The sequence below is a fragment of the Homarus americanus genome, unplaced genomic scaffold, assembly GCF_018991925.1.
Source record: "Homarus americanus isolate GMGI-L3 unplaced genomic scaffold, GMGI_Hamer_2.0 scaffold52512, whole genome shotgun sequence".
Lineage (NCBI taxonomy): Eukaryota > Metazoa > Arthropoda > Malacostraca > Decapoda > Nephropidae > Homarus > Homarus americanus.
Window position 1 is genome coordinate 16,113,835 of NW_024735442.1, and position 16,505 is coordinate 16,130,339.

Below are 16,505 nucleotides of genomic sequence, written 5' to 3' on the forward strand. Positions count from 1 at the left end.
ATCATGTTTAAGTGTTTTACCATCATGTTTTAAGTGTTTTTACCATCATGTTTAAGTTTTTTTACCATCATGTTAAGTGTTTTCTGGTGATTCAAACCTGTTTTTTGTTGTTGTTGTTGTTGTTGCCTGGACGATTTAATCTCCTATGTGTTAAAGGTAATGCACTAATCTGATTTTTTCTTTGCGTATTCGATAAAAATAAGTAAAACAAATAATGGATGGATTTATATAAAAAAATACTGTCAGAGTTGTAGTGGTTATTTTGGAGTAAATATTGATGGGTGGGGGGTGGAGAGGTGTGGAGGGGGGATGGGGATGGAGGCAGTGTTATGTGGTGTTATTGTTGGTAGAATGTGAGGAGTTTGATGAGTGTTTATGTGGAGTATCTTGAGTGTTGTTAGCCTCACCTACCTCTCACCCTACCCTCTTCTACCTCTCATTCTTATCCTCCTTACTCTACCCTTTTACCCTACCTCTCACCCTACCTACTCATCCCTACCCTCTCAACCCTACCCTCTCAACCTACTCTCTACCCTCTCCAACCTACCTACTCATCCTACCCTCTCACTTACCTCTCCACCCTACCCCCTCACCCTACCCTCGTCACCCTCTACCTCACCCTACCCTCTCACCCTACCCTCTCTCTACCCCCTCTTCACCTGCCACCTCCCACCCTACCCTACTCTACCCCTACCTCTCACCCCTACCCCCTCACCCTACCCTCGTCACCTCCTACCTACCCCTCCACCCCTACCCCCTCGTCACCCCCACCCTCGTCTTCCCTACCCTCTCACCCATACCCCTCACCCCTACCCCCTCACCTACCCCTCTCACCCCTACCTCGTCACCCTCGTCACCCCTCGTCACCCTGCCTCACTCTCGTCACCTACCCCTCACCTACCCCCTCCCCTACCTCCCCCACCCCTGTCACCCTACCCCTCACCCTACCCCCTCACCCCTACCTCGTCACCCTTCCACCTCACCCTACCTCCTCCCTTCCCTACCCTACCTCGTCACCTTGCCACCTCTTCCCCTACCCTCACTCTCATCCTACCCCACTCTACCCCCTCACCCCACCTCGTCCACTACCCCTCACCCCCCCCCCCACCCTATCCTGCACCTCCACCTCTCCCACCACCTCACCCCTTCCCCTCACCCTACTCTCTCACCCTCCCACCTCACCCTACCCCTCCTTTCATCCTACCCTCACCCCTACCCTCACCTACCTCATCCCTACCTCTCACCCCTACCCCCTCACCCTACCCCTCCCCTACCCCCCCTCCCACCCTACCCCTCTCCACCCCTACCCCTCGTCACCCTACCCCTCACCCCTACCCCGTCACCCTACCCTCACCCTACCCTCTCACCCCTACCCTCTCACCTACCCCTCACCCTACCCCTCACCCTACCCCTCACCCTACCCTCTCCACCCCCACCTCACCTACCCTCTCATCACCCCACCCACCTCACCCTACCCTCTCACCTACCCCACCACCCCTACCCCTCACACCCCCTCACCCTACCCCTCACCCTACCCTCGTCACCCTACCCCTCACCCCTACCCTCGTCACCTTACCACCTCACCCTTACATCTCACCCTTCCCCCTTCACCCTACCCTCGTCACCCTTACCACCTCACCCCTTACCACCTCACTCCTCTCATCCTACCCCTCACCTACCCCTCACCCCTACCCTCTGTCACCCTACCCTCTTCCCTCGTCACCCCTACCCTCGTCACCCTTACCACCTCACTCCCTTACCACCTCACCCTTCCCCTCACCCCTACCCTCGTCACCCCTACCACCTCACCTTACCACCTCACCCTTCCCCTCACCCCTACCCTCGTCACCCTTACCTCACCCTACCCCTCACTCTCTCATCTCCCCTCACCCTACCCCTCACCCCTACCCTCGTCACCCTACCCTCTCCACCCCTACCCCCACCCTACCCCCTCACCCCTACCCCCACCCCCCTCACCCTACCTCTCCCCTACCCACCTCCCACCCTACCTCGTCACCCTACCCACCTCACCCCTCACCTCTCACCTACCCACCTCATCCCCCTCACCCACCCCTCACCACCTCCCTACCCTCCTCACCACCTCACCTACCCACCTCACCCCTACCCCTCACCTCTCACCTACCCCTCACCCTACCCCTCACCCACCACCTCACCCTCCCTCTCACCCCTACACCTCACCCCTACCCACGTCCTACCCACCTCACCCTACCTCACCCTACCCCCTCTTCCCCTCACCTACCCACCTCACCCTACCCCTCACCTACCCCCTCACCCTACCCCACTCCCACCCTACCCACCTCACCCCTACCCCACCTCACCCCCACCCCTCACCCCTACCCACCTCACCTACCCCCTCACCCCTACCCCCCTCACCCCCACCCCCTCACTACCCCCTCACCCCTACCCACCTCACCCTACCTCATCTTACCCCCTCACCCCCTACCCCTCACCCCTACCCCTCACCCTACCCACCTCACCCTACCCCCTCACCCCTACCCCTCACCTACCCCCCTCACCCCTACCCTCTCACCTTCCCCTCACTACCCCTCGTCACCCTTACCACCTCACCCCTACCCAACATCCCACAGCCAAACAATACACTATATTATTTTATCTCATTTACGAACGCTGAGAATGTGTCTCCCCGTCAATGAATTCTATTAAGAAATGATAACAGCAGTCTTTCAAATGGCTCTAAAACGGAATTGATTTTTAACAAACAAACAAGAGAAATAAGTCTGTGTGATACGAATGGTTTTTATTATACCCGCAACAGGTTATGGTGGATGGGTTAGGTTGAATTATATATACAGTAGTGTTACTTGGATCTGTGTTTGTCTGTGAATATGATGTGATTGGTTGGGTTTGTTTGTGTTTATAAATGGGTTTTAAGATGAGAGGTGATGGTTTGTTATGGTTGGTTTATAGGTTTATTTTACCTGTGTTTTTTTTTTCTCACCTGTCCTTCACTGCATTGAAATTACTGACATCTGTTTGATTGTTGTTTTACAGTATGGTGTTTTGGAGGTGGTAGTGTTGGTGGTGATGGTGACAGTGTTGATGGTGATGGTGGTGACAGTGTTCGTGTTGGTGGCTGTTTTGGAGGTGATGGCACTGTAGGTGGTGGTACTGTGGAGTGGTGGCACTGTTGGAGGTGGTGACTGTGTTGGATGTGGTGGCTGTGTTAAGTGGTGACTGTGTTAGTGGCACTGTTAGTGGTGGTACTGTTGGAGGTGGTGGCACTGTTGGAGGTGGTATGGCAGGTGGTGACTGTGTTGGATGTGGTGGCACTGTTGGATGTGGTGGCACTGTTGGAGCTGGTGGCACTGTTGGAGGTTGTGGCACTGTTGGAGGTGATGCCAGTGTTGGGGTGATCAAATTGAGTAAAGAGTTCAGTTTTTACTTAATTACGTTTTTATCTGTCTGTTTGTTTCTCTTCCCAGCAGCAAGTTTAATGATAATAATAACAGAGAGAATAAATAAAAACAATGATAATATAATAATAATAATAATAATAAGAAAGTATAAAAGTAACAATAATTATAACAATACCTACTACCAACAACAATACTAATAATAACAGTAACAAAACACAACGCTCTGTTAATAATACGTTAACTAGATCTCTACTCCGCTAAAATATCAATCCGCCATTTCCTCAAAAGCTATAAACGCCGTGACAATCCGCGCCACACACAAAACAAACGAATGTAAGCGCATCGGATCCCCTTCCCTCCCCCCTGCCTCTCCCGCCTCTATTGTTCGACGCTCTATGGACCCGAAATGAGGTTCGAACACTGTCCCCGTGAACAAGAATCAGAACTCAATTCAGCCGCCAACCTGCCCGTCACCAGTGTCAGTCAGGACAATATTAACAGCGGGTTATCTGTCTATTGTCTCATGTGAGTGGGATTCAAAGATAAGTCGGGGAGGGAACAGAAGAAAGAGGAGGGGAGGGAGGAGGAAGTGGTGTGCATGGTAGAGAGAAAGGCAGGAGAGGAATAGAGAAAGGGAGAGTGAGTGTGTACAAGAGAGAGAAAGGAGGAGAAAGGAATGGAGAGAGTGAAATAGAAGAGAGAGAGAATAATCACGTCGCCATCATTAACCAACACAATTTGTGAGTTATAAAATTTTAACCTGAGACTTTTTATGTTGTCAGAACACACACCACCTCCCTCCCCTTCCTCCCCTCCTCTCCCTCTTCCCTCCCTCCCTCTCCTTCCCTCCGCTCCCTTCCCCTCTGTATCTCCTTCTCCTCCCCTTCCCTTTTTCCTTCTCTCCTCATCATCCATCCTTCCTCCTCCTTCCCCCTCCTTCCCCCTTCCCCTCCTCATCCAAATCGCTCTCCTCTTCACCTCTTCCCTTACCTCCCCTTTACCACCATATCCTTCATCTCCTGCCTCCTCTCTCCCTCTCCCTACCCTCCCCTACCCTCCCTCCTCCTCCAAATCTTTCTCCTCTTCACCTTATCTCCCTTTCTCCCTTACCTCTCCTCCCTCTCCCCCCCCCCTCGCCATCTCCCCACCCCTCGCCATCTCCCACCCCCCCCCACCCCCTTAGACCCCAAAACTCGTGCTCTTTTGATATTGGTTACCGACCTGAGTTAAACTACCTTGTTATTCTCTCGCCAAACCATGACACTGTGACCTGCGTGTAATGGGGACGGGGAGGGAATGGGTTGGGGAGATGGGGGAGGGAAGAAAGGTGGGGAGAGTGTCATGGGAGGGAAAGGAGGGGTGAAGGTGAGGTCGTGGGGAATGGGAGGAAAGTGTGTTGTTGGGAAGGGTGAGAAGTGGAAAGGGGTAAGGTGGTGGGTGGGAGAAGTGTGTCTTAGGGCGGGTGAGAGGGGTGGGAAATGGGAAGAGACTGTGAGGAATGGGGGAGTAGAAATGTGACATAAGAATGGGAGGAATAGGATGGTGGAGAAGGAAGGGCTTGGGGGGGACGGGGGGAGGAGGAGTGAGATGGGAAAGAGGGGCATGGGGGAGAGGAGGAGTGTGGGGAGGGAGGGGGGTGAGAGGAGGCGGAAGTGTCATGGAAGAGGAGAAAAGAGTTGATAATTAACTCGTTATAGCTCGTTATGTCTCCTGACCTCTGATATGACGTTATCGAAGGTCCTGTCCACTACTTGTGACAGGTCAAGGGTGTGTCGTGACCTTTCTATAATACATGGGTCAAGGGTGTGTCGTGACCTTTCTATATACATGGGTCAAGGGTGTGTTGTGTATGTAAATAAAAAATACAGTATATGTATGTGGGTGGTGGTGGTGAGGAGAAGGGAGATGGGTGGTGGTGGTGGTGGTGGTGAGAGATGGGTGGTGGTGGTGTGGTGAGGAGATGGGTGGTGGTGAGTGGTGTGATGGTGAGGGGATGGTGGTGGGTGGTGGTGGTGAGTGGTGAGTATATAGTGTTATACTCTACCTTCACAACTACTTATAACCTATTAATCTCATTTTGTTACCTGTAATTAAGACTTGAGTGTACGCTTAGCCGCAGTACCTATAGATTAAGACTTTTGACGAAATTTACTCACAAAATAAGTTATCTAATTTTCATATATACACCTGAAATAACTGCAGGTAATCAACTGGGAGAATCTATTACACAGGTAAATATTATACCTGGCAGGCTCTGGAGTCATAGTGAAGGATTTTATGGTGACGATAATAAAGTCTCAAGAATATGACTGACTAATGAAATTGTCCTCAGATAACAAGCCAACCTACACACACACACACACACACACACACACACACACACCCCTAGCGACAGGATGACTTATGCCTCACACAGGTAAAACATTATTGACTTATCGTAAACACTGACACCTGACCATCCAAAGAGGCTTAGGACTTGATCCACACACTTAAGTGACAGAGAACTAACAGACTTACATTATCTTATCCCATTGTAGTTAGTGAGCAAGGGAGGAGGTAGAAAGGTGAGAGGGGACGGAAAGGAGGAGGAGGATTAGATTACCTCCTTCACCCCCTCCTCTCCTCTCCTTCATAGTGAGGACCTTGATGGATTAACTCGCACATTTACCTGAGGAAGGCGAGGCGGTGAGGCCAAGAAATAATGTTTTTCACCAGTACTTTTATACCTGACCTTCCTCCTGTAATATTGCTATGACCTATGTTTCTTAGCGGCGTATCTCTCCTCTTCCTCTTCCTATAGCATTCGTAGGAGGACGGAGACTGGATAATACGATGATGAGCCAAAGACAACTAGGTATTCAATGGTCGCCTCCTGTCACTACCGCCTCGTGTTACAATATTACTCAATTCTGGCGACCTTGGCTTCCTGACGGAGTAGTATTCCTCCTCCTTCTCCTCCTCTTCTTCCTCTCCTCCTCCTACAGAAGGCGTGGACGGGAAGGAGTCTGCATAATACACAAAGGTCACTCACTCCTGTCGGAAAGGTTGTGTGAGGGCTTCGAGACAAAGGTTACGAGTGGTGGTGGTGAAGTTGTGGTGGTTGTGGTGGTAGTAGGGCAGTGAGTGTGGTGGTAATTGTGATGATGATGAAGGTAGTAGTAGGGAAATGATGGTAGTGGTTGATGATGGTAGAGGATGGTGGTGATATTAGTAGCAAGAATGGAAGAATGGTGTTAATGGAAGGTGATAATGAGAAGAGAGTAATAAAGTTACGAAACAAATTGCCACATCCCAGGGAAGCAAAACTTGATAAAGCATCACCAGACACCACAGCGCCCTCCCTCCCTCCTTCCTCCTCCCTCCCCCCCTCTCTTCCTCTCTCTCCATCCCTCTCTCCTCCTCCCTCTCTCCCTCCCTTCCAGGCCGATAACGTGAAAAAGAATATCAAACTTCGTCCATCGTAATTGGTTAACTTTTACTCCCGTGTAATTTCTGTCTGACGTCCACCTAACACCGATACCACTGCTACTACTACTACTACTACTACTACTACTACTACTACTACTACTACTACTACTACTACTACTACTACTACTACTATCATCATCACGACATCAATGACCACCACCAGAACTCAGAGGTCGTTATCATAGTCTCACACGGGAGTCGAAGTAAGGTTCGTTCAAGAGGTACTGCGGGTGCCTTGTGGAAGGTCGTAGGGGAAGAGGGGTCGTAGGGGAGAGAGGGTGTCGTGGAGAGAGGGTCGTAGGGAAAGGGGGGTCGTAAGGAAGAGGGTGTCGTAGGAGAAGAGGGGTCGTAGGAAAGAGGTCGTAGGGAAGGGGGGTCGTAGGAAAGAGGTCGTAGGGAAGAGGGTCGTAGGAGAAGAGGTCGTAGGAAGGGGGTCGTAGGGAGGTCGTAGGGAAGTGTCGTAGGAGAAGAGGGGTCGTAGGAAAGGGGGTCGTAAGAAGGGGTCGTAAGGAAAGAGGGTCGTAGGGAAAGAGGGGGTCGTAGGAGAAAGGGGGTCGTAGGAGAAAGGGGTCGTAGGGAAAGGGGAGAGTCGTAGGGGAAGAGGGTCGTGGGAAGAGGCGGCAGCTGAGGCACCCAAGTCGACCCAGCTGTTGATACCTCATTATGCAACTGAAGAACTGCAGGTGAGTCGAATACAGTGTCTTATGAACTGGAACTTAGGATACAGTGTTGTGTCAGGCTAACTGTAAGGGGCCTAGAGGATGCTGCTTGGAGGAAGGGGAGGAGAGGAGGATGGATAGAAGAGGGTGAAGGTAGGAGAAGGAAGGGAAGGAGGAGGAGGAGGTAGTGAAGTAGATGGGGTCCCAGAACACACACACACACACACACACACACACACACACACACACACACACACACACCTCTCTCTCCTTCTCTTCTCTTCGAAAGTTAATAGCCCTCTGAACTGCGACTATGTGATAAAGTTTATAGCCTATTTCCTTGGTCAGCGCCTCCCCCTCCTTACCTCACCCCTCCCTCCTCCCCTTACCACCCCTCACCCCTCTTCACCTCTCACCTTCCCTCCCAATCCCTACCCACCCATCCTTCTCCCCCTGGCACCTCTATAAAAGGGTATTTTCTTAAAGATTATTCGCCAAGTACGTAGGGGTACCATCTTAACCCCTGAAGGACTAGAGTGAGATTCTCAAATGTTCGTTGGTTATCGTTTCTCTCTCACAGCTGACTGGGGCCGTGAGGACACATCTAACTGGTTCATTCACGCTGAGACACAAAGACTGGTGGTTTTCTCAGTGAGGTCTTTATGTGACTGTGATCCCTTTAGCGTATTTAATTGGGTCTGTCTGTCTGTGCCTGTCTGTCTGTGCCTGTCTGTCTGTGTCTGTCTATCTGTCTCTCTTTTATCTACCCCTCTCCCCTGTACCCCATCCTATTTTCCATCCCCATTTACCATCATCCACCAATACTTCTTCTTCTTCCTCTCACTCCTCCTGGCACCCCCCTCCTCTGGACGCGTAGGTCACCAGTGGACTCAGATTAAAGTCAGGTGATGCTCTGTCTTCCAGCTGTGACCTGTGATACGAGTGTGGGGTCCTGCTGTTTGTATGTATGTATGTATGTATGTATATGTATGTATGTATGTATGTATGTATGTATGTGTATGTATGTATGTAGTGGTGCTGTGTGTATATATTAATGAGATAAAACCACATATATCAGTACATGTACATTACAACACGTAACCCCCCTCCACCCCTCCACCACTATCTGTTCCTCCTCTCCCCCCCTCTCTCTCCTCCTCCCTCAGTTCTCTCCTATCTACCTGTTGTTTTCTCTCTATCTCCTCTTGTTCTCTCTACTTCCCTTATCTGCTTCCACCTGACCCTACCCCTCCCCCCTCCTCTCCCTCCCCTCCTCCTCCCCCCTCCTCCCCCTCCTCTCCCCCTAAATAAAAGTAAAATAAAATCACAACACTTCGTTCAGAAAAAAAAAAAAGGGAGTTATTTGTTGACAACGACAATTTCAGTTCAACAATGTAACTCCAACGTTGTTTTTGTTGTGTTTTTTGGTTCTATAAGGTGTGTGTGTGTGTGTGTGTGTGTGTGTGTGTGTGTGTGTGTGTGTGTGTGTGTGTGTGGTGAGTGTGTCAGCCACTCACCTGCACAGATGGTCACGCCTTTCCCTTCCATAACTTTTCAGTGTTTTGTTAACTCATGTGATAGGGGTGATTCCTGCCTCTGTCTGGGCACCTTGTTTATTAATTGTCTGTCTGTCTGTCTCTCTGTCTGTCTGTCTGTCTGTCTGTCTATTTTAATCGGTGTGTGTGTGTGTGTGTGTGTGTGTGTGTGTGTGTGTGTGTGTGTGTGTGTGTGTGTGTGTGTGTGTGTGTGTGTGTGTGTGTGTGTGTCCATCTCTTTTTCATCTAAGTATTTTCTCTATCTCTCCCTCCATCCCTTTTCATTTATCTCTATCCTTCCCTCTTTCCTTTTCTCCATCCTTCCTCTCCTCTTCTATCTCTATTTCTTCTTTTTCTTTTTTCCTCTCCCTTTTTCTCTATCTCATTCCCTTCCTTTGTCCCTCTTTTCTGTCTCCTTCCTTCCTCCCTCTACTTGCCATTTTCCTTTTCCTCCCTCATTTCTCCATTCTTCCTATCGTCCTTTCTGCCCTCACAAACTTAACCCTCTCCCTTCTCGCCCTCCCCCCTCTCTATCCTCCCTTCCTCCCCCCACCTTCCCTCCTTCTCTACCCTCCCATCCTCTCTTTCCCTCCCGCCTCCCTCCCTCCCTCCCTCCTCCCTCCCCTCCCTCCCTCCATTCCGACTAACAACGTCAGCCATAAACTGTGACGGACAATAAACAATCAAATAAAGGATCCTTCGTCAAGAAATTTTGGTGGGTAGCTGGTGTTAGGTTAGGTTAGGTTAGGTTAGGTTAGGTTAGGTTAGGATAGTAGTTTTGGGTTGGTAGATGGTGTGGTCGCCCGACCTCCACCCCGCCCACCACCTCTTATGCTGAGATGTTCCTTAAGTTAATTGGTGATTTAAACTACGACATAAAGTTAATTCTTCAAGTTTTTGTATAATATTTTCGCTGTGAAGGTGGAGGTGGTGGCGACTGTGCCAGGGTGGAGGGGGTGGTGACTGTGTGGGGTGGAGGGGGGTGGTGACTGTGACCAGGGTGGAGGGTGGCGACTGTGGCCAGGGTGGAGGTGGCGACTGTGGCCAGGGTGTGGGGGTGGTGGTGGCTGTGGCCAGGGTGGAGGTGGTGACTGTGGCCGGGTGGAGGGTGGTGGTGGTGACTGTGCCCAGGGTGGGGGGTGTGTGACTGGCCAGGGTGAAGTGGTGGTGACTGTGGCCAGGGTGGAGGGGGTGGTGACTGTGGGCCGGGTGGAGGTGGCGACTGTGGCCAGGGTGGAGGTGGGGTGTGACTGTGTGGGGTGGAGGTGGTGACTGTGGCCAGGGTGGAGGGTGGCGACTGTGGCCAGGGTGGAGGGGGTGGTGGTGACTGTGGCCAGGGTGGAGGGTGGTGACTGTGGGCAGGTGGAGGGAGGTGGTGGTGGTGACTGTGCCCAGGGTGGAGGGGGTGGTGGTGACTGTGGCCAGGTGGAGGGTGGCGACTGTGACCAGGGTGGAGGGTGGCGACTGTGGCCAGGGTGGAGGGTGGTGGTGACTGTGGCCAGGGTGGAGGTGGTGACTGTGGGCCGGGTGGAGGGTGGTGGTGGTGACTGTCCCAGGTGGAGGGTGGTGGACTGTGGCCAGGGTGGAGGGGGTGGTGGTGACTGTGGCCAGGGTGGAAGGATGGTGGTGTAACCTTTTCTACTTCCCCATCCCCCTTCCTCCTTCTCCTCCTCCATCTCACCGCTACCCTTTTCTCTCCTCTTTCTCCTCGTTCATCTCCTCTTCATTTATCCTCCCTCTTCCTCCTCCTCTTCTCACCCCTACCCCTCTCAGCATCTTCTCCCTTCCTCTTCCTTCCCAACCTCTCTCCTTCCTCCTTTTCCTTCTGTCTTCCTTATTTCCCATAAAGGAGAAAAGGAAGAAAGGAGAAACGTAGGACAATAATAATAATAGTAAGAAGAAGAAGAAGAAATAATAATGATAGTAATAATTAGGAAGAAGAAGAAGAAGAGGAAGAAAGAAAGAAAAGAAGAAGAAGAAGAAGAAGAAGAAGAAGAAGAGGAAGAAGAAGAAGAAGAAGAAGAAGAAGAAGAAGTCAGGGTGTATTAGAATAAGTTTGACAGGAGTCTCCAAGCTTCACTAATCCTCTACAAACATGGCCACCGCGATCTATGTTTACTTACTGTTAATTCTGGTCAGAGAAATGGGAGTGGGGAGGAGAGGGGTGGGAGGTGGGGAGGGGGGTGGTGGAAGTGGGGAGGAGAGGGGGTGGGAGTGGGGAGGAGAGGTGGGGAAGAGGTGGGAGGGGGTGGTGAAGTGGGGAGGAAGGGGTGGGAAAGTGGGAGGAGGGGTGGGGGAGAGTGGGAGGATGAGGGGTGGTGAAGTGGGGAGAGGGGGTGGGGAGAGTGGGGAGGAGGGGTGAAGTGGGGGAGGAGAGGGGTGGGGAGAGGTGGGGAGGGGGTGGGGGAAAGTGGGAGAGGGTGGGGAGTGGGAGGATGGGGGTGGTGGAAGTGGGAGGAGAGGTGGAAGTGGGAGGAGGTGGGAAAGTGGGAGGAGAGGGTGGAAGTGGGAGGAGAGGGTGGGGAAGGAGTGGGGAGGAGAGGGGTGGAAGGTGGGAGAGAGAAATATGTGTGAGGAAAATGGGGAGAAAGGAAGAAACGAAGAGGAAAGGGTGGGAAGTGAGAAGAAGAAAGCAATAATGGTAAAGGATGGAAGGGGAATGTGCAAGTGGGAAGGGAAAAGTAATAAGAGGAAATGGAGTGTAAGAAGGAGGAGGAGGAAGGAGAGGAGGAGGAGGAAGAAGAAGGAGGAAGGAGAGAAGGAGGTAAAGGAAGATGAACTTGAGATCCATGACAAGTTTCAAGAAAATACTCCCAGGTACTTCATTACACACACACACACACACACACACACCTTTCACCCATTCGTATTCCTGAGATTTTGGGTGTACAGTACAGGTGTTGGTGTACAGTACAGGTGTCTGGTGTACAGTACAGGTGTCTGGTGTACAGTACAGGTGTTGGTGTACAGTACAGGTGTCTGTGTAGTACAGGTGTCTTGTGTACAGTACAGGTGTCTGTGTACAGTACAGGTGTTGGTGTACAGTACAGGTGTCTGAGTGTACAGTACAGGTGTTGGTGTGTACAGGTGTTGGTTTACAGTACAGGTGTCTGGTGTACAGTACAGGTGTCTGGTGTACAGTACAGGTGTTGGTGTACAGTACAGGTGTCTGATGTACAGTACAGGTGTCTGGTGTACAGTACAGGTGTTGGTGTACAGTACAGGTGTCTGGTGTACAGTACAGGTGTCTGGTGTCTAGTACAGGTGTCTGGTGTACAGTACAGGTGTCTGGTGTACAGTACAGGTGTCTGGTGTACAATACAGGTGTCTGGTGTACAGTACAGGTGTCTGGTGTACAGTACAGGTGTCTGGTGTACAGTACAGGTGTTGGTGTACAGTACAGGTGTCTTGTGTACAGTACAGGTGTCTGGTGTGTACAATACAGGTGTACAGTACAGGTGTCTTGTGTACAGTACAGGTGTCTGGTGTACAGTACAGGTGTCTGGTGTACAGTACAGGTGTCTGGTGTACAATGCAGTGTCTGGTGTACAATACAGGTGTCTGGTGTACAGTACAGGTGTTGGTGTACAGTACAAGGTGTCTGGTGTACAGTGGTGTCTTGTGTACAGTACAGGTTTTTGGTGTACAGTACAGGTGTCTGATGTACAATACAGGTGTTGGTGTACAGTACAGGTGTCTGGTGTACAGTACAGGTGTCTGGTGTACAGTACAGGTGTCTGGTGTACAGTACAGTATTTAGTGTAGAATTATGGTTTTTAGTAGTGTGTGATGCAGCGGAGGAATGATTTGTTTGATGGTGATTCATTAGTGAGGGTTACCTGTGTGTGTGTGTGTGTGTATGGTGTATGTGTGTGTGTGTGTATATCTGTATGTTAATGTATATGTACGTGTAAATGTTTCACTTCTATGGACGTTTCAATTATTTACCAAGAAAACATAAAACAAACATTTCATCATCTTAGATCAATCTTAAAAAAAAAATAAATAAAAAATAAACATTTGGCCAGCCTTGGTGACAGTCAGACCACCAGCAATAAAGTCTTGATAATGAGATCGTAGAGCAATAAGGTCAGTCCTGTCCTGGCCAGTGAGGTCAGGTCCTCATTAGGTGAGAGCTCGACTCCCCTTCAGCTCCAACACACATAATAAACGACACATAATCTTCCTCTCCTTATACACCCACTCCCGCCATGGCCTTCCTCTTGTCGATGGAGACTTTATCTTTCTTCCGGTTCAAGGATGTTTATACACATCCTTAAACATTTATCAACATCTCCAAACACTGATGTTATTTTTTGTGGGTATATTTAGTTATTATTTGGCTTTGTATATATTGTAATACTTTTCTATCAGTTAATAATTGACTTAATTTCAAATATTAAACAAAAAGACGATCAGATGTAATGTTTTGTGGATGTAAGTCACTTTATATTGAGTTCGAGCCACTGTTTAGCTTTTGTAAGAGGTTCAGGAGCATTTCAAGAGTTTGTTGTGTTGTTTCGATCGACTGTCGGGTTTAGGAGTGGACGCAATAGATGTTTTAGGGAGGATCCAGGGCCATGTGAAAAATTCTATGAGATTATTAATTTTATAAACATTTGCTGAGTGTGTGTGTGTGTGTGTGTGTGTGTGTGTGTGTGTGTGTGTGTGCGACCAACTATTGTCATGGTAACGGTTTGAACAATGATAACACTTTTCTTTGAGGAGAAGGATCAAAAACGATGACATGAGACAATCTTCTGCGGTGACTACATTAATTTACAGTAACACTCTCACCCAGTTGGATATTTACCCGCCATGGTACAGGTTTGCGGACACAGTTTCATCTTCTCGAATCTATTATTATTATTATTATTATTATTATTACTGGAGGCAGGTTCACACTAACCCTTGTACCCAGCAGTAAGTGGCTGCACTATCAGGTGAGACACTATGACCCAACAGGTGAAAGATTTTGACAACTACTGAGACAACAGAGTCGCGGTGTTCACTTTGAAATTCATTGATCACCAGTAAAGATACTTTTGGCTCGAGTGTACACATGACTACATACACACAACACAACACACTAAAAACACACACACACACACACACACACACACACACACACACACACACACAATAATATGACAGGTTTACCCAAACACACCAGGATTATTCCAGGTTTAAATATGTGGTTTATTTTCCTCTTGTCTTGTTATTATGAATGTAGAATAAACAAAATTAAACCAGTTTTCGATGTCGACCTGTGATAAAATAACTTAAGTCAGGTATTGTGTGCAGGTGGGAGATAAAACTGTGAATGAGTAGTACCTGGAGAACACAGGTGAGATTTACTTAATTAGCACAAGGAGACAGGAGATAGTCATAGCTAATTAATACCTGGGAAAACGCAATTAGATGTAAGGTGTAACCTAAAATTATACCTGGGAGAACACAAGATACAGGTGAGGTTTAATTGGTATTTACATAGAAAAACACCAGAAATTAAAATAAGACCAATTAATTTTTTTGCCATATTGTGAAGATAAATATTTTCCTTTCCTCTTCTCCTTTTCCTCCCTCTGCCCTCTTCTTTTCTCTTTTCCCTCATCTTCCCTCTAGTTGTCCCTCCTGGATCATAACATTGTCCTGGGTCAGCCAAGCCTAACCTAACCTAACCTAACCTAACCCTAACCTAACCTAACTAACCTAACTTTCTTCACAAGAAGCTTCACATTAACTCATATATAAGACAACATTTCAATTGGGTCTGTTTTTATCTTTAACTAAATATTTCATACAGATGTTATATAATAGGAACCAACACACACACACACACACACACACACACACACACACACACACACACACACACATTTACATTGACTCACCCAGCAGAATTAAAACAACAGGATTACAACAACAGTAATCTTCTACCTGGCAAATTGGATTAAGAGATTTTTTGCGGACCTGAAACTCTCACCGTGTATGCATATGTATACCTAACATTATACCGCATACACCCTCAGCACATAAACAAAAAAACAAAAAAAAACATTACTAACAATCTGGGATTATTACACACACACACACACACACACACACACACACACACACAGACTGAGAGTTTGAGAGAAAGTAAAAAAACAGGGTTGTGAATATATAAAGCAATTAAAACACTGAAGTAAACACACAATATGATAACTTGGTTCTGTTCTGAGGTTGTTTATGATCTTGCCGTGTAAACACTTTGTCCTTCAGGCAATTTACCCAGCAGCCAGAACCCTTTATGTTGGCTCTGTGGCTCACTGGCTGGGTGGCTCGCTGGCTGGGTGGCTCACTGGCTGGGTGGATGGTTCGCTGGCTGGGTGGCTCCTGGCTGGGTGGCTCACTGGCTGGGTGGCTCACTGGCTGGGTGTGGCTCACTGGCTGGGTGGCTCACTGGCTGGGTGGCTCACTGGCTGGGTGGATGGTTCGCTGGCTGGGTGGCTCACTGGCTGGTGGCTCACTGGCTGGGTGGCTCACTGGCTGGGTGGATGGTTCGCTGGCTGGGTGGCTCACTGGCTGGGTGGCTTCCTTGTAGCTTGCTGGGGCTAAGTGTGGCTGCTGGTTGGGTGGCTCTGCGTGGGTGGCTGGGTGGCTTCCTTGAGTGGCTTGCTGGGTGGCTAAGTGGCTGCTGGTTGGGGGCTCGCTGGCTGGGTAGCTTCGTGAGTGTGCCTGGGTGGCTAAGTGGCTGCTGGTTGGGTGGCTCGCTGGCTGGGTGGCTTCATGAGTGGCTTGCTGGGTGGCTAAGTGGCTGCTGGTTGGGTGGCTCTCGCTGGCTGGGTGGTCGATGGGTGGCTCGCTGCGTGGGTGGCAGGATGGAACCTCTTCATCTTGTTGTGGTTGAAACATCATCTTACCTGGAGCCTTATCTTGTGACTGATTTATATTATATAGATCACTTAACCTGACCTGACCTTTACTTAACTGACCTGCCCTTTAATTAACGTTTCTTGGCCGGTATCTATTTAAAGGAAGGTGATTGGTCCAGTTTATTAAGTCTCGAAGGTGATTGGTCAGTTTACTAAGTCTAGGAAGTGATTGGTCCCTTCTTAGTGGTTTCAGCCTAATGAACCCCTTATACTTAACCATTATTAGGGATGTGACATATGTCCTGGCAGAGTCCCTATATCTAATAGGCTCCTTCCTGTACTAATGGCCCTGTAATGGCCCACGGTAATAGCACAGTGATCATATAGGATTTTTAAAGTAAATTAAGAGTAGGACAGGTAGGATTGAGGCTATCAGATCAGAGCCATGGGAACAGGATAGCATAAGAGCCAATCAGAACAGACCCCTTGACCTCCATGCCTGGTCATACACTAAGATGATTAAACACAGGTGATATTAATGCACTAACTCATGACACGACCCACAACAACAACAACAACAACAACTTT

At 49.2% G+C, this 16,505-nt stretch overlaps 1 protein-coding gene across 1 annotated transcript; it reads right to left on the reverse strand.

The window, feature by feature from the left end:
- Positions 1 to 15,501: 15,501 nt before the first annotated feature.
- On the reverse strand, positions 15,502 to 15,960 carry LOC121870944 (transcriptional regulatory protein AlgP-like). Its single transcript, XM_042372917.1, has one exon. It carries the CDS (start codon positions 15,958 to 15,960, stop codon positions 15,502 to 15,504), a length of 459 nt encoding a protein of 152 aa, XP_042228851.1.
- Between the last annotated feature and the right edge of the window lie 545 nt (positions 15,961 to 16,505).